The sequence below is a fragment of the Magnolia sinica genome, chromosome 1 (assembly GCF_029962835.1).
Source record: "Magnolia sinica isolate HGM2019 chromosome 1, MsV1, whole genome shotgun sequence".
Lineage (NCBI taxonomy): Eukaryota > Viridiplantae > Streptophyta > Magnoliopsida > Magnoliales > Magnoliaceae > Magnolia > Magnolia sinica.
The window spans coordinates 139,311,890-139,333,989 of record NC_080573.1 but is presented as its reverse complement, the minus strand read 5'-3'; the positions used below and the strand labels follow the sequence as shown (position 1 = coordinate 139,333,989).

The following is a 22,100-nucleotide window of genomic DNA, read 5'->3' as shown; positions in this document are numbered from 1 at the left end:
TACATCAGATGAAGACCCATAATCTGCACACTTCAATTTGAATTACTTGTAAGCCACGTATGCAGTTTCTAAGTAAATTTACAAGCGTCTGCTTATCATCCATAACCTGCCAGAGTATCAAAGTGTTTCTCCAAAATCAAATGGTGGGACAATCCCAGCCAGCAGCGTAAATAGGCAGCCGTCAGTCGGACGGTCAAAAAATAAATAACTGTTCGCAATGGTCAAGATCATCGAAAAGTGGACCCCACCATGATGCACAAGGAGGCGGACCACAAGCTCCGAACCAGAGTCCAGGGAATTCCAAAATAAATATCTTCCCGTCGAATCCTTGCGGTTGAGAAATCTCGAACTCCCATCGATGCTGCAGGTTCACCAATCAGTCTGTGATGCCGACATCTGAGCCACGCCGGAAAGTGACACATCCGGCACCGGATCCGGCAAAAAACCCGTACGGTCGCCGTGAAAAGTCCCTTGCAATTATTACGAAAGAAAACTGAAAGAACAAGCAAAGCTACCTTTTTAAAAATAATTTTAAAAAAAAATTCTTGTTTTAAAATTGCGACCCTTATTTTTGCTTTTTCAGCCTTTGCTTTTGCTTTCGTTCTTCCATCTACCCCGCTTTTTTATTCAAAATTCCTTTTCAAGCACGCTTTCCTTCCTCCGTTTATATATGTCTTCTCGATCTTCGAATTCCCAACAGCTTTTAAAACGGGAATTTCTCAGATCTTTGAAGCTTTTTTTCGGAAGATTTCCGCTCCAAGGATCGGTATTCTCTGGATTGTCTAATTCTTCAGATTTCTGATGCTGTTTGGGGGTATATATTTTTCTTTTTAGCTGCGATTATTGCGAAAAGCATCAGATTTGTGTAGTTTTTTTGGGGATTTTTTGGTATAGAGAAGGCGAATTTAATGATCTCTGATGCTGTTTTCATGTTTCTTGCATGATACACTTTTCTGAGGCTTCTGCAGATCTGAGCTTGCATTGATTTTGTCTGGAATGCATTTACTGATCTGGGTTTAAGAGAGAGGAAATAGGATCTAAAAGCGTTCTAAAGCTGCTCCCTTTCTCTCTCTCTTTGGTGGTGTTTTGAAGGGTAGAGAATGGAGAAAGAGAAGTCGAAGATGGAGGACTACGAAGTGGTGGAGCAGATCGGGAGAGGAGCGTTTGGAGCTGCCATTCTCGTTCTCCATAAAACGGAGAAAAGGAAGTAATTTTCCTCTCTCTCTCTCTCTCTCTCTCTCTCTCTCTCTCTCTCATTGTTCTTCTTTCCCTTTCGTGTCTCTCTCTCACATTGTTCTTCCTTCCCTTTCGTGTCTCTCTCTCATTCGTCTTCGTCTTCGTCTTCGTCTTCGTGTTTCTGTTCCGTAAATTGCGTTTGGTGGTGATTGAGAAACCGAAACCATCAAATGCTCTTTTTTTTCTCCGAGAGATTGTGCTAAAACTTACGAAGGTATTCACAAGGACACTTTCGTCATTTTAGTGATACTTGGCTTCGTTCGAACCGGAACAGATAATGATCACATTCCTTCGAGCTATGTGGGGCCCACCGTGATGTGTGAGTACCATCCAACCCATCCATTAGATGCGTCACCTCCATGTTATTACTAGATCCCAAAATCCAGATTGATCGATAGCTAAGGTGGGCTGACACCAAAGCGAACAATGGGGTAGATGAGACGGTTTGAATATAGTACCGTCCTGGCACCACCGCCAATGAACGATACGGTTGTACCACCCACGTACCAACTTAAAACAGCCCGATAAAAGAGCGACACGGCCCGTTACGCGGATCCATTCATCACATTGAAACTATAAAAGGACATTGAAGCTGGTGTGTACCCCACTAGTTTCAGACTAGGATTATTGTTAGTATGTATAGTGAACATGATTAGGGAAACCATATGCACGGTTTGGATTATCCACGTGGTCATTTGGATGCCTACAAAATCCTTTGGATTACAAAATTTGCCTGTAGTACCTATGAAGTATTTACAGGTTATAAAGGAAAATTACTATGTTTCAGATCGTAGGTTTAGTTTTTTACAACTGAAAATACATTATACATTACACATTCTTTGCAGTTTATAACACAAGCAGCTCTAGGTAAAAATTTGTTCACAATTAGTGCTTCAACACGGTCAAAAATTGCCTTTTAAAAGGACACATCTCAAAGGTTCTAAAATCTAATTAGAGGGCATTGAACGCATTTAGAAATGGAATGGGGTTGTTTGGATCCTTGTAAATGATTTATAAACTGTATCATTTGGCCATAAGCTGTAAATGATTTACTGGTAAATGATTGTATCGGTTTGAATAGCTTATAAATGGTTTAAGTCTAGCAAATGGAGAGCCAATTTTAAAAATATAGCTTTTAGGCTATAAATGAAGAGCCTATAAATAAAACCCCTCTTTTTTTTTTTCCTGCAAATGTAATAGGGGTAAATGCTGTTAATCATTTACATGCAAAAAAGGCCATCTAAATGTAGAGTGTAAATGACTTCTGTGTAAATCATTTATAACTTGCCCCACTTACAGGCACCTAATCGACCGCGTATATAATACCGAGGCAGCAGATGACATTTGATAAGTAGGATTCAAACATTGTAAGCATGCCAGATATTTCTTAATTTAAACAGACTAAACTTTGGAACCCACTGCAACGCATTCACAGTGACAAAATCTGATACATGGACACTTCTGTTTTTTCTTGAATTAGGACCATTGGATAAATAAGTGTCATAATCCCAAAGTCAGATAATCACCTGTGACCTGGGGTTAATGGGGTTAATGGGAGTCCCCTGTAACCCCAAGTTCCATGGGTGCTGCCTTGTTGTCTGGGTTCTATACAGTCCACCCATCACAAAAGATATGGAGAGTTGTCCTATCACTGTGAATTTTGGCCTACAGCGCATCCACAAGGAGGCCCCAACAGATCACACTCTCGGGTCATCACCATCTTTTTTGCCTATCCCGAGAATTTAGAAGTGAGCTGCATAGAATCTCTTTGGCAGAAACCTGAATATCAGCAATCCCTTTTAACAATTCTGCACTGAACATCCAAGTTTTGCACATGCACGTTTTAAGATTCCTCATTACAGGTTTAGAAGGTAACCTCCTTAGTGTTTGGATGTAATAGCTGTGGCAGGATTTACAATCCAACATGATGTGATTAATGGGTAGTGAGGTTATCTGACTTGAAGTTTGGGGACGTCCAAACATACTCTTGAATGATCTTTCTAATGGTTTCTTATCCAGGTATGTCATGAAGAAGATTCGTTTGGCTAAGCAAACAGAGAAATTCAAACGTACAGCACATCAAGAGGTATTGTGCTTTGCTGTTTTTTCCTGACATGAATTCTAAAATTACTGTCGAACTCTTTCTTCTTCATAACGAATAGTGTTATTTTTGCGTGTAGATGGCTTTGATTGCAAAGCTAAGGAATCCATACATTGTCGAGTATAAAGATGCATGGGTGGAGAAGGTCAGTGTGAAAATTTAAGAGTCTGGTTAGGGGTAGTCCTGACATCTGATCATGTTTAGAAGAAACTTTCGAGGGCCTAGCTGCTATGCTCTGCTGCCACAGCAGCGGTAATGACACAATTAAATGGGCAGGAAAATGGGACCGGTGGGCTATTCATAGAAGAATCAACCCACATTTCAGAGTGGTGTGGAAAACCAAAATGGCCATGACCGGGATTTGTTCTTCCCACCCCAAATCAGGGCAATACATTTTAGGCAGTAAAAGTGGCCCACAAAACGTCTTTCCCAGCCACTCTAACCAAAAGGTATTGACACTGTTCCAGGGTTGCTATGTATGCATCGTAACAAGCTATTGCGAAGGAGGAGACATGTAAGTTACATCTAGAGATTTCTATCCTTTTTTGACCTATCACAGTAATGGTTCCTTGTATAACTCTAAACAACTGAAACTCAAAACTGTTCAAATCATCTCTATCCACAATGTAGAGTCATTGGGCAACATTTTGAATGGCCATGACCTGTAAACCAGGTGAATTTGATTTCCCAAGAATCCCAACTGTCCAATCAATCACTTGTTTGGATTGATTTGCAAGACTGATGTGGACATTGATTGGATGCCTTCAGATATATAAACTTAATCAGGCTTAAGAGATGATTTATACACTAAGTATCAGCTGATAGCTTGTACACACCTGTCGGTGCAATGTATCATAGGGAGAAGGATTGAATGATGTACTGTTTGGCAGGGCTGAGATGATAAAGAAAGCTAGAGGAGCATTTTTCCCCGAGGAGGTAAGGAAAATCAAGGCCCTTTCGTCATTAAAATAATAATAATAATAATTAATAAATAAATAAATAAATAAAAATAAGTCCCTCTCAACATGGCCCATGTGCAGTAATGTGCACCTGACATGCATGGTTCTTTCGTTTTTGCTCTCCCTCCTTCCAGAAGCTCTGCAAATGGTTGACCCAGTTGCTTCTAGCTGTGGATTACCTGCACTCAAACCGCGTCCTCCATAGGGATCTCAAGGTATGGGTTACACAGTAGAAAAGGCCAAAAATTTTGAACCAGGTGTAAAAGCTTGAAACCCAGCCTGGACTGGATAAGACTGGAGTCCGAGATGAGTTGAAACTAAGTTGTGTACTTGATCAAATTCAAGATGCTTGAGCCTGGGAGCACACACAATTTTGAGTTCAATCAGTATCCTCAGCTCAGTGTGTTTGTACTTCCGAGAGAAATCCATTATCCCTTTTAACTCAGCCTGCATTTTGATCAAGTGAATACGACTCAGCTAGCATTTTGACTACTCCGTCAAGTCTTCAAACACTGATTTTTGCTCCTGTGAATGTGATTTCAGTGCTCCAACATATTCCTTACAAAGGATAATGACATCCGGCTTGGTAAGGAGGTTACTCACGTCATAATCTATGACATCATATATCCTACCTCATTATCTATAACCGCATGCAGATGTGTGCTATCATTAGGCAGCTCACAGGTTTGGGTTCCTTAAGTGTTTTAAGCAGCATTTTTTCTTACATCAACGCAGGTGACTTTGGACTTGCAAAGTTGCTCAACACAGAAGATCTTGCATCCTCGGTATGGAACATTCTCTCTTCTCAACTATCGATTCATCTCAAAGAAGATGCTAATTTTATAGCATAAACCCTGCCATGCATAACCTATTGCATACCATACGTAGATTATAATAACATTGCAAAGTGTTATTTGAAACTCAAATGAGGGCTTGTCAAATTCCATATTGTAGTAGGGATGAACAGCTAATCAGATAATGATCATGTGGAACCTTTGATCATTTACTGTGTCACTGAGAGGGGAAATCTCAGAGAAGCTGAAGAAAGTTCTTGGGTGACCTTGGTGTGGATGGCTGTGTGCTGGCCAAGCCAACAGCTATGACCCAAACATCAACAGTAATGATCATTCTGTGGATATTCTGGGGAAGAAAAAAACATCCTACTAATGGGATTGCTCTCAATTACTCCAACTGAAAATAGTTCCCACACCCCAATCTCAATCCACCAGTCTGCCCGCCCATTAAATTTCTCAAGCGGACATTCTCAATATTCATTCCTTCACTGAGTTGCTTATGCCTTGCACATTTTTTAGCAGTGAAGTCTCCTTCATTGCACCAAAACCCAAAGCAGGCTTTGAACAGACTGAAGAAGCATGTCAAAGACAGAGAATGGGCACTCCACATGCTAATTTGAGAACCATCATCTCAATGCATCCACACTTGAAGCCTCCTTAATTGCGACAAAACCCAAAGCAGCCTTCAAAAGCTCTAAAGATGCAAATGAAAGACATGCAATGGGCACTCCCGTCACTAATTCAGAACCATGATCTTAATGCATCCACAATTTGGTTCCTTATCCCTCAAGCCCATCCAAATCTGCTATAGTGTCAGTCTATACATTTAGAACCTAGGCCATCCCCATCTAAAGTTGAATGGGTCTTGTGCGTCCCATTGCTCAAACATACTAGAACATGCTGCCACGTCAAAAAGCCCAAATTCTTGCATTGCACTTGTGAAGGAAGTCATGTGGACAGAGATTCGTTGCTAGGGCTGTCAATGGGCCTGGTCTGGGCTGAAACACCAGGACCAAGGGCTGCATCTTAGAGCCAGCGTGTTTGTGATTATCATGCATGATTGGTTTGCCAAACAAACAGCCTAGATCTTGCAAAAAAGATGGTGGCCGAGCTCAGGCTCGGGCTGGACTCAGACCTGGGACAGCCATAATAATCAAGACCTGTGCTTGGGCCTGTCTGTATGGCCCAGGCCTGTATTTTGCTTTGCAGGCTGGGTTTGGACAGACCTTGACCCAGCCTGAATTCGGCACGTTGACAGCCCTATTCATGGCTGGTTGAACCCTATCGCAAGAACCTGTTCCATCCGGTGCTCAAAAACAGAATGAGAGAATCAATGAGGCATCTTCTGAATATATATTGATACTTCATTTAAACAGTTCTTTCAACAGTCACTCATCTCCAAAAAATTTACCAACCAGACTCTTCATTGAAACAGTTCTTTCAATAGTCACCCATCTCCAAAATTTTGACCAACCACTCTGCCAGACAGTTTTTCCAATGTAAGCCACCTGCAATTTTTCTTTTCCATAGAAAGCAAAGATATGTTAAAGTGATCATGGGTGAGAATTCCAAGTTGAAAAGATGAACTTGGCTTTTATAAGATCATGGTTAGGCCTAACATAACTTAGTTCTCATTGATTTATGTTGCGTAATTAATCACCTTTTTTTTTTGTAATGTTCATGGCTATCTAAATTGTAAATGTCAGCTAATGCCTTGCATCTATAGGTTGTAGGCACACCGAGCTACATGTGTCCTGAGCTTCTTGCAGATATCCCTTATGGCTACAAATCTGATATTTGGTCATTAGGTGAGATCCGGTGGCTTCTTTTTTTCTTTTTTCTTTTTTCATTTTTTGTCCTAGTTATGGCATCTTCTACTTAATAAGGATGTAGATCAACTTGTTGCTGGGATGTCTAAAGTATCACCGACCGATAATGCACCTCACATCTGTTTTCTATTTTTTATTTTATTTCAGGTTGCTGTATGTTTGAAATTGCCGCACATCGACCCCCATTTAGAGCTCCCGTAAGTTTCTGCTTGAGTTATATTTGCAGTTCTCTACAGCAGCTAAGAATGATCCCAGTTCATTGATTTTGAACTAAAATAAACGTAATTATTTCCTTATACGACAATAACTCCAAACAGGACATGGCAGGATTGGTGAGCAAGATAAATAGATCAACCATTTCTCCACTCCCCACAATCTATTCCTCTTCACTGTAAGTGTCTTTTATCTTTCCAAGGATATTTCAAATTGGAAGAATGATATATGAGAATTTTCACTAACCACCTAACATAAATAAAAACCAATCCGATGAACTGAGAAATCTTCACGGCAATAAAACTATGTTAGGACATACCGTTTACTTTAATTTTTTCTTTTCGATTATTCAAACATTGATCAATTCCTTTGTCAACAACCTCCGACTGAGATGCAATGGTTTCTGAATTGCAGGAAACGGTTGATCAAAAGCATGCTGAGAAAAAATCCAGAACACAGACCAACAGTGAGTTTGACTAACCTGGCTCTGTCGAAACAATTTGAATGTCACAACTACATTCTGATCCCAAAAGGCTAACATTTCAGGCAGCAGAGCTTTTGAGGAACCCTCATTTGCAGCCATACCTTGCTGAATGCAGCATCCCATCCCCTTTCCTTCTTCCGATAAAGAGTGTTGTTCCAAATGATTCCCGTGAAAAGCTAACTAGAAGCAGATTTTATAGGCAGCCACATGGCAGCAAAGACAATGGCAGTGGTGAGATGAGACTAGAGATATCAGTTGAATCAGGTGGTGGTAGAACGGGGACAAGAAAGGCTGATGTGGAACCACAAAGGGGACCCACCATTGAGATGTCAGTACTCACCATTCTCAATGGCGATAATGTTGAGACCAAGAGATTGAGTTCTCACGGTTCCTCAGAAGTCTCGATGGTTGATTTTAGTGGCCTGAATGGTGGGCTTACAGATGGTGATCCAACAGTTTGCAATGGAGAAGAGCAAACAAAACCAGACAATGCAGAACAAATGGAAACTGTAGATGCTGAACCTGTCCCAGGGCCTACACTAACTCCTCACAGAGACGAAGAACAGAAGCATACACCAAAATTGTCAAAACAAATGGAAACTGTAGACGCTGAACCTGTCTCATCAGGGCCTACACTACTTCCACATGGCGACGAAGAACAGAAGCATACGCTGGAATTTTCGGATCAAATCCAGAAGGCTAATGATGAAATAGAAATTGCTACTGCAGATAATGCGACCGTGAAGCGCGAGACAGTAACTATCAATGGAGGTGGTGTGGAGAGTGCTCACCCAAGCTACCATAGATGGGTAGAATCGAATGAAGATCAAACAGCTGCGCTCCCTGCAGACATGCCATCGCCAGCAGTTTTGCCCACTCCCTGCGAAGATGAAGAGGCATCCAATTACCCTAATCCTAGTTGTTTAGAACAAATGGAAAAATCCAATAAGGATCCAACAGGTGGTCCCACAGAAATGGGAACACTCACATTCCTTGGTGGGGAGGAAATGATCTCCAAAAAGGACAATTTCAACGGTAATCGGCAGAGGACAAGAAGTGATGCTGATGAAGTAGGTGGTGCCACCGAGGATGCCTCCTCCATCAGTACACTGACTGCTCTGCATGGAGATGACACACATGCCGAATGGGATAATCTGAGCTGCCTCCAGCAAAGGGCTGATGCTTTAGAGTCTCTGCTCGAGTTATGTGCACGCCTGCTTCAGCAGGAGAGGCTGGATGAGCTTGCTGGTGTGCTGAGACCATTCGGGGAAGAAGCTGTCTCATCCAGGGAAACAGCAATCTGGCTGACAAAGAGTCTCATGGCTGTACCCAAATCCGGAGGGGGAAGCCAGATTTGGAAGAGTAACGATATCAAGTAGCATCACGGCACCTTAGAGTTTGATTGTGGGCACTGTATGCTGTATTCCCCAGCTCCACATGGCCCATATTTTCGGTTTTTGTAAAGCTCTTTATATTTATTTATTTTTTTTAAATTGCTGCCAGGAAAACGAATTGAAATCACATATCAGATGAGACCCTCCTGACTGCAATATTCATCACTGTTTTGCCTGCCCAAAGGCAAATAAATTTACTTAATCTGCCACATTAGTTTTTTTTTTTTTTTTGGCAAAAAAATTATTTAAAACAAACAAAGAAAGCTACAAAAAGATGGGGCACCGAAAAACAACCAACTACAACTCAAGGAATTCCAAATTACAATCCCTAAGGTTGGGGACACTAGAACTCATTCAACAACAAGCATCCTTGCCCTACAAGAGACCATCCACCGACTTCCTCTCATTCCTAAAGGCAAATAAATTATTAAATCTGGCACCATTAACTTATATGGCAGCAATGACCATTTGACTTAGGATACCATTTAACAGAAACCAAAACAAAAGCAACTAATGGCTGTAAAATTAAGCTGTAGGCCTTCTATCTTCCTGCAAGCAACATCAGAAGTAACTATATACTGCAAGCAATAATGAACGTGAGAAACATAACGATGAAGATCTGGGCATCAAAAGCCCATTTTGAAGGTCTTATGGCTCCATGTGCCGATTTGTCATTAGAGATGTTTAAGAGATGTGGATTCTTTTTGTGCTTCTAGCGAGATTCTTTTGGCCTGTTTGGATATCACCAAATGAGTTACTTTTTCTACTTACAGCAGTGGATAAATAACTAATTTAAGATGAGTAAGTTTGGTTTAAGATCAATTATAAGTAACTTTTTTACTTAAAGGTACTTAATCACTTCATATTAATAAGTAGAAACCAAGATAAGCTACTTGAGGCGTAAGTAGTTTATCTTAACTAACTTACGATCCAAACGTCCCCTTTGAGATCTTTATCTAGTAAGGGCCTGTTTGGTAGATGCCTAAAAATGAGTTGATCTCATTTTAGTTAACAGCAATTACACATTAGAGATCTAGACCTCTAATACATAATGGAGATCAAGAACTCTAATATGTACCTGCTGTTAACTAAAATGAGATCAATTCATTTTTACATGTTTGCAAAACAGGGCCCAAAAGATTTTGAAAGATATTAAAGGGATATTGAGTCATTAATGGTTTTCTCTTTTGAGAAATTTGTGTCTTAAAGGATCTTTAATAGGACTCGTGGGTAATGGCACATTCAAAGTACGTGGATAGAGAGAGGGGAAGTGTGTGGCAAGACGGAGAGAGAAAGGGTGCAGCTACACGCGGTATTTTAGATAGCGGTAGTGTGTTGCGTAGTGTTCAGCCCTCTGTAGCGTGTAGCATAAGCTACACAATACTTCTATCTTTTAATTTAAAAACATAAAAATATGATAAATAGTAAGGAAAAAAAACAAACAACAAAATGCCTAAAAGATTATTCATTTTTTCAAGTATAAGCATGTTCAAACAAGTTATTAATCATCATTTATCAAAAGCCAATTCACATACATAAACCAAATCAAATTATTATCACATTAACAACTTTTTAAGCAAACTAAAATTAATAATGTCTAAACTACAATTATTAATGTCTAATTGAAACCACAAGTCACAAACATAATTTACCTTTTAAAAAATACAAAATATAATTAAAAGAAGGCGTAAGGGTGGTTGTGGACTAAATGAGAGAGAGAGAGAGAGAGAGAGAGAGAGAGAGAGAGAGCCCTTGTGCACATAAAATCCACATCACTCATTGATGCAGCACAGTTAAAACCCAAGCCGCCTGTTTGATAATCACACAGACTTCAAAATTTTCTTAAATGCCCCTGACTTATGAAGAAATCCCTTCTAATATTCTATTAAATCTCAAAGTTTATGACTCTTCTAAAGCTAATGGTGTGGGTAAAATTCTCTGTTTGCTACCTGTGTTATATATAGTCAGTTATATAATGGTATCTTGAAAGATTTTAAGAGATAAAAACAAATAAAAGAGAAGCATAAGAGAGTAAAAGGGAGAGATTAGGTCCATATATGCATGATATATTTGGATTATTTTCTTAGTTTAGAATAATTGCTTTTAAATGTCTTTGTAGATGTTGTACAGCCATGAGGTAGGAGAGAGAAAAATCTCCTGCAGAGGAAGAAACCCTGAAAAAAAAAAAAAAAAAGACTTATGTGGGTTCTGCCAATATCCATTATTCTCTTCTTATTTTATTTCTAATCCATCCTACTCACAACACCATTTCTTACCTTCTTAACAAGTACAATGAGATAACGAGGGGGAACATCTATTCATTCTTGGTCACCAGCTAAAAATTAAAATAAAATATAATATAATATAAATAAATAAATAAATCCTAGCTTTATATAAGCAAGTGAACTGGAAAGTTCTTCACCAAGATTCAAACCATCAGTTGATATCTATTGTATGGGTGATATGTGTTTTTGAAATAATGGTTCATTGGTGGGATGACACCAAATTGGTAGAAATTCACATAAATACAGCAATACACAGTGTCCAATGGCCAATGCGTTCAATACTTGTATCTTGAAGAATGACACAAACTGTTCTTTCTCTTTCTTTCTTTCTTTCTTTCTTTTTTTTTTTTTTGGTTTGAATTTATCAGCAATGTGGCACAGCTTCAGACTGACACAACTGCTACATGGTACAAATTAGCCAACACATACTGCAAAGCTTCTTTCTTCTTTCTTGCACAGGCTGATTTGCGTTACAATACTCATATTTTGAACCTTGGACGCGACGAAGTACAAACTATTGGAGCTCATAAAATAAGGGCAAAACAGTAGAAATACTGTGAATCCCATCAATGCCCGCAAAACAATCCGTCTGTATATTAGGTTTGATTCATCCAAATTAGTACTACGAAGTAAACATACCAAGAGACAAAAACAACCAGACCAGTCGGCTGATACCACTCAATACAATTATTCAAATTCTGAATTTAAAAAGTACCAACAAAACTTACAGTGAAAATCTTGCAGCAAAATTCGAACTGGATATCATCCTTCAACGTGATAATGTGGTAAACAACAGCCCGATCGACATACCCACGACGCACATGAAGGAAATCACACGGGCTCTAAGGAAGAAGAGATTCAAGCACTTGGAGACCTGGAGAGCCAAAGTTAGGATCTGCAGCCGACCTTGTTCCTCCATCTTCCGGAAGAAGCTCATCGGCTTGAGCGTCTGCCGCAGCAGGAACGCCAATGAGAATGGGAATGCAAATGCCACAAAGCTCTGGATTGAGATTTCGCTGATCAGAGAAGACTGAGTAGTGTGAGCAATCCAGGCTCCGCAGCTGAGCTGGACGAGACCCAGTAGGGCGACGACTCTGCTTAGATCGTAGATGGTCTTCTTGAGATTTTGCAGAACCTGTCGGGTTTCCTCAGCGAGGGCCGAGACGTCACGCTCGACTGTTGGGCCGACAATCTCTTGGTGTTGGAATTCAGGGTTTTGGGGTTTCCCGGAATCTGATTCGCCGGATGAGGAGGAGGACGAACTGATGAGATTAGGATCTGGACCATTGGATTTTGCTTCTGATGGTGTTTGGGTAGAACTTGCAAAAGATCTGAAGGAATGAGGGTTAGAGTTTGTATGTTTTTCATGTGAAGTCGTCTGAGATTGAGCGGCATTGAAACTCGAATAAGATCTGATGAAACTGGGAATGTGGCTTTTGGGTTTTCCTAATAATGGTGTTTGGGGAGAATTTGAGTAGGGATTGGATAAATTACGGTTAGGGTTTGTGGGCTTTTGTTGTGACAGGTTTTGGGGATTAGGCTTGGCGGGAGAAGTGGAGAAAGATCTGAGGAAATTGAGATTAGGGTTTATGGATTCTACTCCAGAGATTGTTGGAAATCTATAAAGAGTGGTGGAATCTGAGGAATAGGAGAAGAAGGCGGATGGATCGGATGTAGGGTTTATGGGTTTTCGTCCTGAAAAGGTCGGGAAGCTATGTTGGGAAACGGAGGAATTAGGGTTAGGGTTTTGGGAGATGAAATGGTTGGAGAAGAGATAGGAGAGAGGAGAAGAAGAAAGAGAGGGTTTCAGGAGTTTTGTTGAGAACCTACGAGAGAGAGAAGAAGCCATTTCTTCTCTTTTCTTGTGATGGCTGCGAGGAGAGTCTCTCCTCTTCCTTTGTACACGTGAGGGGAGACAGTGAGATGGGCTGCTAGGGGCCCAGATCCGGCCCAGTCGAATTTGGACTGGATCTAGGAGTAGTGGGATGGCCCTGTCTGCTACAGGCGCGAACCTGCTATAGTCGGATTGGAGCTGCAGTTTCTAAACCCGGTTCCAGTTTCAGGTCAACTGGAACCGGTTTGACCCAAACGCAAGTTAAGGTTAGGTTCGGTCAGGTTGTCAATGTCCTCGGGTTGGGTTCGGGTAAGAAAACGCCAACCCGTTTCGAATTTGGTTGGGTTCAATTTGAGCAAATTCCGGTGGGTTTGGCAAGTTTGGAAACAGATATGTATTTGGGCCGGGTTGAGGTCGGATCAGGTTAAGCCTAATGGAATTAGGGCTGGGTTTGGGTTTGGGTTTGAAGTGCAACTTGGGTGAGTTGAGCCAGGTTCAAGGTCAATCCTAGCCCAACCCCACCTCAAGAAGACCAAACCCACAACGTAACCTGATCCAAATTCCAACCCAAGGTACCCTACCTGAACCCAACTGAAATCCTCTGTATACTCAACCCAGCCTAACTCAACTTGACCCAAATACATGTGATTGCTCTCAACGCCACCTTACCCAACTCTAATTTGCTCAACTTGAACTCTACTGGATTTCAAATTAGGTTGTTGTTTTGAGTCCAGACCCATTGTGAGGACCTAGACAACCCGATCCAGTCCCACAATAGACTCAGGCTGAGTTAGTTGGGTTCGCGTTGACCTGAACCTAAGTTGCAGCCCTAGTTTAGGACCCCTTTAGTTGGAATTCGGGTCAGATAAAGTTATGGGTTTCCTTCTCTTAAGGTTGGTGGGTTTTGGTGGTCCCTAAACCTGACGCAGCATGCCCAAGTTACCCTTAGCCTGGTGGACTAGGCAATATGATCAGCTTACAAGATGGGGAGAACCTAGGCTAACAAAATCCCATGGACCCGGCTGATTTTAACAGTTGGGGGTCCAATTTCTTGGATATGTTTAGGGCTGTTCAGAATGATGCAGTGCATTGCATTAGATGGAATTAATATCATTGTTACATAATCATTATGTTTAAAAATACCTTAGTATTTTGACTATCTAACCTCATGTTTTGTTTTTTTTTCTTTTACTCACGCACCTAACACACACTCACCCATGCACAATGTAGTGGAATTTCACCACCTAAGGGTATTGAACCCATGACCTCGTGTTGAGACTCCTCGGAGTCTACCATTGAGTTAACTAGTCAAACCCAACTACCCAAACTCATGTCCGGGATTGAATTCTTTCTTTGCGCGCACGCGCACACACACACACACACACACACACAAATATATATATATATATATATATATATATATATATGAAATGAGCATTTGATCGACAGTATATGTTTTAATCAATAAACTAGATTTGATTCGACTCACCTAAACTCACATGCAACTCGGGTGGCACATATATCGAACGCGTATGGATGTACACAGTGGATAAAATATATGAAAAATAGGGCCAGTATAGTCAATTTCAAAATTCACTAAAAATCCTTCCATCTCCTCCGGGACTCAAAGATTAAACATTTACTAGGTTAAATATTTAAATTAATCTAATTTTTTCTATTAATTTCAAACTGCAGGATGGAATTTATATCTCAACAAATAAAACTCAATAGCATGTAATTATGTGTGCCAAATATGCTTTTCGAGAACTTTCAAGCTGGGCTTATGCCTGAAATCAAGGTCCATGCTTTTTTAATTTAGCCTGGGGTTTTATAACCATTGATGACTCCCATTGATTGACCGGTTTAATTTGGACGCGGATTGCCTGCAACAGAAGCAGTGGGAAGTTCCTGCACTTTAGGACGCGGATTGCCTCCTACCCCCGCCTAGGGCCCACAGTGATGTAAGTGTTTTATTCATGCCGTTAATCGCTTTTATCAGACCATTTTATGATGCGATCCTAAAAATGAGGCAGGTCCACAGCTCCAGTGGACCACACCAAAGGAAGCTGCAGTGATAATGACAACCACCGTTGAAACCTTTCTAAGGGCCACTGTGATGTTTTTAAACCATCCAACCTATTAATAAGGTCATGTAGACGTGGATTAAGTGAAAGAACAAATATAAGCTTGATCCGAAACTTCTCCAGCTTCAAGATCTTTTTAATGGTGGAAGTTCAATCCCCACTTTGTGGTTCAAATAAGATTTGAACCTGCCACATGCTTAGGTTCCTACGTTAAAATGATCCGAGAAAAAAGATGAACGGCGTGGATAAAACACTTACATCACAGTGGGCCCCACAGAGCCCTCATGAGTGCAGCTTGTCTGTTTCCAGTTCACATCAATTTCTTGTTTCTGGAATTTAGTTCGGCTACCTCGTCCCATGACAATTTTATGAGATCATGGAGCCAAAAAACGAAATAGATCCAAAACTCAAGTTAGACGCACTATACGAACAGTGAGAACAGTGAGGGTTGAATCCCCACCGTTGATACTTCGCGAGGCTACAGAAATCCTGATTTGGGCTTCGAACGGTTCATACGGCTTGCGGGCGCTTGCCTTGCCAAAACCACCCAAGCGGGACAATCAACTTTTGCATCTGGGACCCACTGATGATGACCTGGCCCAATAATAAGTTCACGTAGGACCCACTGATGACGACCTGCGCTGAAGCGGATTGTGTAGTGTGACATATACCACCGACGTCGGTGGTGTGTACGCGTCACCAAGCTCTGTAGGCTCCACCATGATGTATTTGCTTTAGTTTTTTTTCCAGAAAGATAACGAAACTTTATAGCAGGAAAGAAGAAAAAACAGAAAACAAAAGCAGCAGCCGATATTGCTGAGATATCAGACCAAGGCTACCAGCCAAGAAACAAAAGATCGGACTCTTTCATGGATTTGACATGGGTAACCTATTCAATATTTAGCGATTTAGCTGTAGATAACACCCAAGTTGCGGAATTTGCAGAATCCCAAAAACATTTTCCGTTCCTTTCCTCCCAAACGCACCACCAATTGGCATGGCAAGAAGGGCCATTTTCCACAACATGGACCGAGTCTTTCCAAGCTTCACCCTATTCCAATCAGGAGGACACCAACTGAAGTTGAAATGAACCCGAAAATCAGCCCAAATGGAGGAGATGAAGGGGCAATGGAGCAGTAGATGGTCCACCGTCTCCTCCACCTTCATGCAGCACAAACAAATGCTCACTAAGTACATCCCTCTCTTCCTAAGATTACCCACCGTCAGAATTCTTTTCAAAATGACCAGCCAACTGAACGCGATGAACTTGAGAGGAGCCGGGAATTTCCAAATTTACGTAAAGTGATGACTAACAGAGAAGGGGGGTTGGTCCAGCTGCAAATAAAGAGAATAGATCGAGAATCTGCTAGTCTTAGACATTGTCCAGAGCAGCGAGTCATTGGTGAGAGGGTTGGGTTGGGCCCATAGATGCACTCAAGGAGGTCCACAAACTCTTGGACCTCCCTGTCTTGTAAGTTTCTCCTACAATCCACTGACCAAATCAACTTTCCAGCAGCAACAGAATAGCAATAGGCAACCATAGCATCTGGATTTGGAGCAAGAGAACAGAGATCAAGGGGAATTTGTCTCTAAGCGGGATGTTTTATGGCAACCATGATGTATGTGTTTTATCCACACCGTCCATTCATTGATGAGATTACACGCATCAGTGGGTTTTTCAATGGATGAGATTCGGTTAGCGAACTTTCCATGTGTTATATCCACACCGTCCATTAATTAATTTGCTGACCAGCCCTAAAATCCCGCACAGAGCCTCTAACATCACGTCGCATGGGCTACTGAGTAATGAAATGGCGAGATTTTTGGGATGTACCCACCTCCCGGTGAGAGTCCGATGAATGGAGTGTAAGGCATACACACTGCACGTCCGATCCAGAATCGCGTCAGCAATTTAAATGGTCTGGATTACCGTAAAACCATGCTAAAGAGTCACCACCATTAACAAAATGACAACCCATGGAATCATATAAATCCAACGAGGGTTTAGACTGGAAAACTATGTCAGTTTTTCACCGTTCGAAAACTGGTGGTGACTCATTCTCAATACTCTGTCACTAACGTACAGCAATCCAAACCGTCCAAATTATGGGTCCCATTGTGTATGTAACATATCTCTAAAATCACACTTATCAAGCCATCCCAACCATCCAACAAATGGCTAATAAAAATAGCAAACGGTTCAGATATTGTTACTATCATCATAAAAACATGAAAGGAAAAACATCCATTCTTCTAAAGAGGAAAATGACAACCACGCCGGAAAAATGACACAAAACGTTCAAGTCGAGCAACGCTCTACTGAAAGATGAAGCCGAGAATCGAGACGAGGAGGGAGAATCCGACGACAGAGAACGGAGCCGGAGCGGAGAACGCCGATCCGGTGACCATCGGCGACGGAGCGATGTCATCGTCGTGATGAGCGTGAACTGCTGCTGCAAAGATGGCGAAGAAGGCCAACAAAGCCAACAAAGAGAGCTTTAGCGACGACATTGCTGGAATCAGACGAACGGACGGAAAATATAGCTGGAGCTTCTGATCTGAGAATTCTCTAGCGTTTGGAGATTTTATATACAGAGCGAACCGTAAATCGTAACGGGTGAAGAAATAGTTCGTTTTTCCTCCGTCGCGACTGATAATACAGTGTGTGTCACTACGCATTATGCCAACACAACGAGATGGACAAATAATTTAAACCGTACATTTTTTTCCTACACTAGATAATCTATTAGCCGATGATTCATTTCAATAATGGTTCTAATCTTTGGAAATTTTCTTTTCATGGATAGTGATGGTTTCGATCTTTGTTTTTCAGTTTAATTTTTTACAATGGACCTTAAAGACAGGTTCAAAATCATGGAAGGTTTTGATAATCGGATCACTCAACATGTGTGCATAAACGAGCGAGACGGATTCTTTTTATGTTTTTCGCGACATACTCAAAACAAAGTCGGCGATGGAAATGGAAGGACGCGTGCTTGGGACCCGGCATAACAGCCGGACGCAGATTAGATACTGACAGGTTTACCAGCGAGTCGGCTGCTGAAGTGACATCACCAAGTCCTGTGGCCCCACTATGATGTATGTGTTATATCCACACCGTCCATCCATTTTTAGACATGATTTTAGGATATAAAATTAAGAATTAAGCAAATAAAAATATGTAGTGGACCCCACCAAAGGAAATAGTGGGGAGCGTGATTCTACCGTTGAAGCTACTCTAAAGGCCCATCATAATGTTTATTTGAAATCCAACCTGTTCAAAGGTTAAAAAAGACATGTAATAAGAGAAAACACAAATATCAGCTTGATCTAAAACTTTGTGGCCTTTAAAATTTTTTAATGGTGGGCGTCACTGTACCACTGTTTTCTGTGCTGGGTCCACTGGAGCTTTCGATTTAACTCGTTATTTACATATTGCCCTACAATGATCTCTCCAAATTAATGAAAGGTGTGGATACAAAACATACATCTCGGTGGGGCCCATGGAACTTGCTGACGCCACTTCCGTAGCTAGTCGTGCTACTCAACCTGTCAATAGCTAATCCGCGCCCTAACAGCCTGACGCGGATTTCCTCGGAAAGCCTTCGGCGGTAAGTTCCTGCTGGAAACCTAAGTGGAGCCCACCGTGATGTTTGTAAATAATCTACTCCGTCCATCCGTTTTGTGAGATCATTTTCAAACAAGGGGTCAAAAATGAACAGGATCTAATGCTAAAGTGAACCTTACTAAAGGAAAAGATGGGTAGGTAAATTCCTACCGTTGAAACCCCCTGGGGTCGACAGTGAGGTTTACATGTCATCTATACCATTCGTAGCGTCATTCCTTCTGGGATGAACTGAAAACCAAAATATTAGCCCGGTTCAATACTTATTGGCCCCGCAAATATTTCAACTGTGGACGTTCAATCATTATGTTTTTGGCCCACTTCAGTGTTCGATGCGGTTCATTTTTAACATGATGATATAAAAGTATCTCAAAAAACGGATGGATAGGGTGGATTTCTAATAAACATTGCGTTGGGCCTCCCCTAACTTTACACCGCAGGAACTTCTGGCTAAAGGCTTTGGCAGATCCGGAAACGGATTCGCACCACCCCTGCCACTAGTCCGGTGGCTGGTGATCGGTGCTCTGGGGCAACCATGATGTTTGTGTTTCATCCATGCCGTTCATCTATTTTTACATGTCATTTTAGTTACTGATTTTAAATTTAGAGGATATAAATCTCAGGTGGACCACACCACCGGAAAACAATACTGATTGGATATCCACCATTAAAATCCTCCTAAGGCCCACTGTACTGTTTATTTGACATCCAGTCCGTTGATTAGGTCATAAGGGCCTAGATGAAGGGAAAAAACAAAGATAAGCTTGATTCAAAACTTTTATGGGCGCTAAAAAGTTTTTAATGGTTGACGTTCGTTCAACACTGAATCCTATAACGTGGTCCATTTGACATTAGTATTTTGCTCATGTTTGGTCTCATGTATTAAAATGATCTAAAAGAATAGATGGATGACATGGATGAAACATATACATCATGGTGGGGGCCTACGGAACACCGACCATCAGCCATTGGCCCGAGGAAGGGGAGTAGCCAATCCGTCTCCAGGAAATCCGCGTCCGTATACGTGCCATCGGAGCGGATTATGTGCGGACGCAGCCTCATCCAAGACGGTGCGGCCCTTAACGCGGTTCCCACGTTGATGTATTTATTCTATATCCATGCCGTCCATCCATTTTGCCGGATCACGTTAGGGCGTGAGCCGAAAAATAATAAGATCCAATTATCAGGTGGGTCATACTGTAGGAAACAGTGATTATGAACGCCATGCTATTAAAAATAAAAACTTTCTAGGGCCCACTAGAATGTTTATTTGCTATCTAACCCGTTGATGGTTGATAAGCTCACGAAATATGGATGAAAGGCAGAAAACATGTATCATTTTGATCCAAAATTGTGGCCCATTAATGGTCAATCACCACTGTTTCATATGGAATGTCCACATGAGAATTTGGATCTGCTTTATTTCTCTGCCCTATGCCCTAAAACGATACGAAAAAAAAAAAAAAAAACCGGATTGATGGGTCGATGTCGAATACATACATCAAGGTGGGCCCCATGGTAAGGGCCGCACCATCTTGAGTGCGGCCAGGGCGGCACCTAATCCGCTCCCATATGCCACGTTTACAAAGGACGCTGATTGTGTCCTACCCCGCCCGGACGGTAATCCATTAGTGCAGGGCTCTGTGGGGCCTAACGTGATGTAAGTGTTTTATCCACGCGGTTCAAAGATTTTTTTCACATAATTTAAAATTGTTAACCTAAAAAGAGGCAAGTCCAAGGCTTAAGTGGACCACACCAAAGGAACCAGCACTGATAATGACAGCCACCGTTGAAACCTTTCTAACGGCCAACGTGATGTTTTTTTTTTACTATACAACCTATTCAGAAGGTCATGTAGACGTGGATGAAGTGAAAATACAAATATCAGCTTGATCCGAAAGTTCTCAGGCTCCCAAAAAGTTTTTAACGGTGGATGTTCAATCCCCAATTTGTGGTCTACTTAAACCTTGGACCGCCTCATTTTTTGTTTCACATATTAAAATTATCTGAAAAAAGAGTTAAACGGCGTGGATAAAACACTTACATCATAGTGGCCCCACAGAGCCATGCCCGGACGGATTAGTAGGACGCAATCCGCGTCCGTTTACAAAGTCGCTTAGTTGTCACGACACGTGGCTGAGGTCTGAATGTCCGTTTTCTAAGAATAGCTTTACTATTTTGTCTTTCGAATACCAAAGGATCCGAAGGGATGTAATTAGCTGACGCTATTTCAGGTCGTTGAGTTATTTGGTACTCTGTTAGAGTATGAAACTTCGTACGCTGGCATTAGGAAATTGATCAGGTTGTATTTTAGAAACATCATGTATTTATATTCGTATTATCTCAAGTGTTTATTATTAATCTAATTAAATTTTAAATTTAATTATAAAATATCTAGTTGAGTTTAATAAAATCTCGTAGCCAACTCAACCGGGTTGGATATCAAATCAAGATTTTAAAATTTCAATAAACTACGTTCACACCTAATGAGTGGACCACCTTTATCTTTCGGCAGTACCACAAATATGATGAGACCAAAATAAAGATATTTTGAATATTCCAACCGCGTGCCACGCCGGCATATATGGTGGCGTGTGAATTAGCTGATTTGTCCGTACGGGCGGGCTTAATAAGTTGCGCAGATTGGGTACTAACGCCACCAGCGCATAGCAAAAGAGGAAGGGTCCTATCAGGAGCTTTGTGTGTCCCACCATGATATAATGTTTTATCCAAGCCGTCCATCCATTTTGAAATAATATTTTCGAGAAATAACCTAAAAATGAGAAAAATTGAAGGATCGATTGGACCATACCAGAGAAACATTGGGGATTTAACGCCTACGGTTGAAACCTCTTGGTCCCATGGAAGTTTTTTGATCAAGCTGATATTCATGTTTTCCCTTCATCCAGTTATATGTGACCTTATGAACAGGTTGGATGGTAAATAACCATCACAGTGGGCCCTAGGAAGGTTTCAACGGTGGGAGTCGTTGCCAGTCTTACTTCTTGTGATGTGGTCAGCTACAGCCTTCCATATTCCTATGTTTTGTAAGAAAGCCCTAAAATAATCTTTTAAAATGGATGGCCAGCTTGGATAAAACACATATATCACTGTGGGCCCCACATAGCCCCTAAAAGGACCGTCCATCTCTAGCTAGGTCTTGGCGAGGTAGTACCCAATCCGCGCCCCTTAATAAGGTCGATTTATTAAATCCCACCATGATGTACGTGTTTCATCCATTCCGTTAATCCATTTTTACAGA

The 22,100-nt window shown here is 41.3% G+C and overlaps 2 protein-coding genes across 7 annotated transcripts; one reads left to right on the top strand and one right to left on the bottom strand.

The window, feature by feature from the left end:
* The first annotated feature begins 321 nt into the window (after positions 1–321).
* Positions 322–9,139, top strand: LOC131220942 (serine/threonine-protein kinase Nek6). 4 transcript variants are annotated; one of them, XM_058215978.1, is made up of 14 exons: positions 322–448; positions 1,093–1,207; positions 3,256–3,322; positions 3,417–3,482; positions 3,805–3,851; positions 4,228–4,273; positions 4,431–4,511; positions 4,840–4,882; positions 5,032–5,081; positions 6,817–6,898; positions 7,067–7,116; positions 7,237–7,310; positions 7,547–7,598; positions 7,679–9,139. In XM_058215978.1, the coding sequence occupies exons 2-14, from the start codon at positions 1,101–1,103 to the stop codon at positions 8,993–8,995; spliced, it is 2,082 nt and encodes a 693-aa protein (XP_058071961.1). In that variant the 5' UTR covers positions 322–448; positions 1,093–1,100; the 3' UTR covers positions 8,996–9,139. The 4 variants fall into 4 exon arrangements, with proteins under 4 accessions (XP_058071961.1, XP_058071937.1, XP_058071947.1 ...); XM_058215954.1 differs by having other exon boundaries at positions 331–766; positions 1,098–1,207; XM_058215964.1 differs by having other exon boundaries at positions 331–766.
* Positions 6,413–13,339, bottom strand: LOC131220955 (uncharacterized). 3 transcript variants are annotated; one of them, XM_058216003.1, is made up of 2 exons: positions 12,024–13,339; positions 6,413–6,609 (listed from the first exon to the last, which is right to left on the bottom strand). In XM_058216003.1, exon 1 carries the CDS (start codon positions 13,142–13,144, stop codon positions 12,065–12,067), a length of 1,080 nt encoding a protein of 359 aa, XP_058071986.1. In that variant the 5' UTR covers positions 13,145–13,339; the 3' UTR covers positions 6,413–6,609; positions 12,024–12,064. The 3 variants fall into 3 exon arrangements, with proteins under 3 accessions (XP_058071986.1, XP_058071978.1, XP_058071970.1); XM_058215995.1 differs by lacking the exon at positions 6,413–6,609 and adding an exon at positions 6,963–9,419; XM_058215987.1 differs by lacking the exon at positions 6,413–6,609 and adding an exon at positions 9,458–9,741.
* Between the last annotated feature and the right edge of the window lie 8,761 nt (positions 13,340–22,100).

Bases quoted from the DNA above. Each gene is read 5' to 3' on its own strand.
- LOC131220942 (XM_058215954.1), top strand. From the start codon at position 671: ATGTCTTCTCGATCTTCGAATTCCCAACAGCTTTTAAAACGGGAATTT. The intron at 4,883-5,031 runs GTAAGGAGGTTA...ACATCAACGCAG, and splicing joins GGATAATGACATCCGGCTTG to GTGACTTTGGACTTGCAAAG. The intron at 5,082-6,816 runs GTATGGAACATT...TTGCATCTATAG, and splicing joins CAGAAGATCTTGCATCCTCG to GTTGTAGGCACACCGAGCTA.
- LOC131220955 (XM_058216003.1), bottom strand. From the start codon at position 13,144: ATGGCTTCTTCTCTCTCTCGTAGGTTCTCAACAAAACTCCTGAAACCC.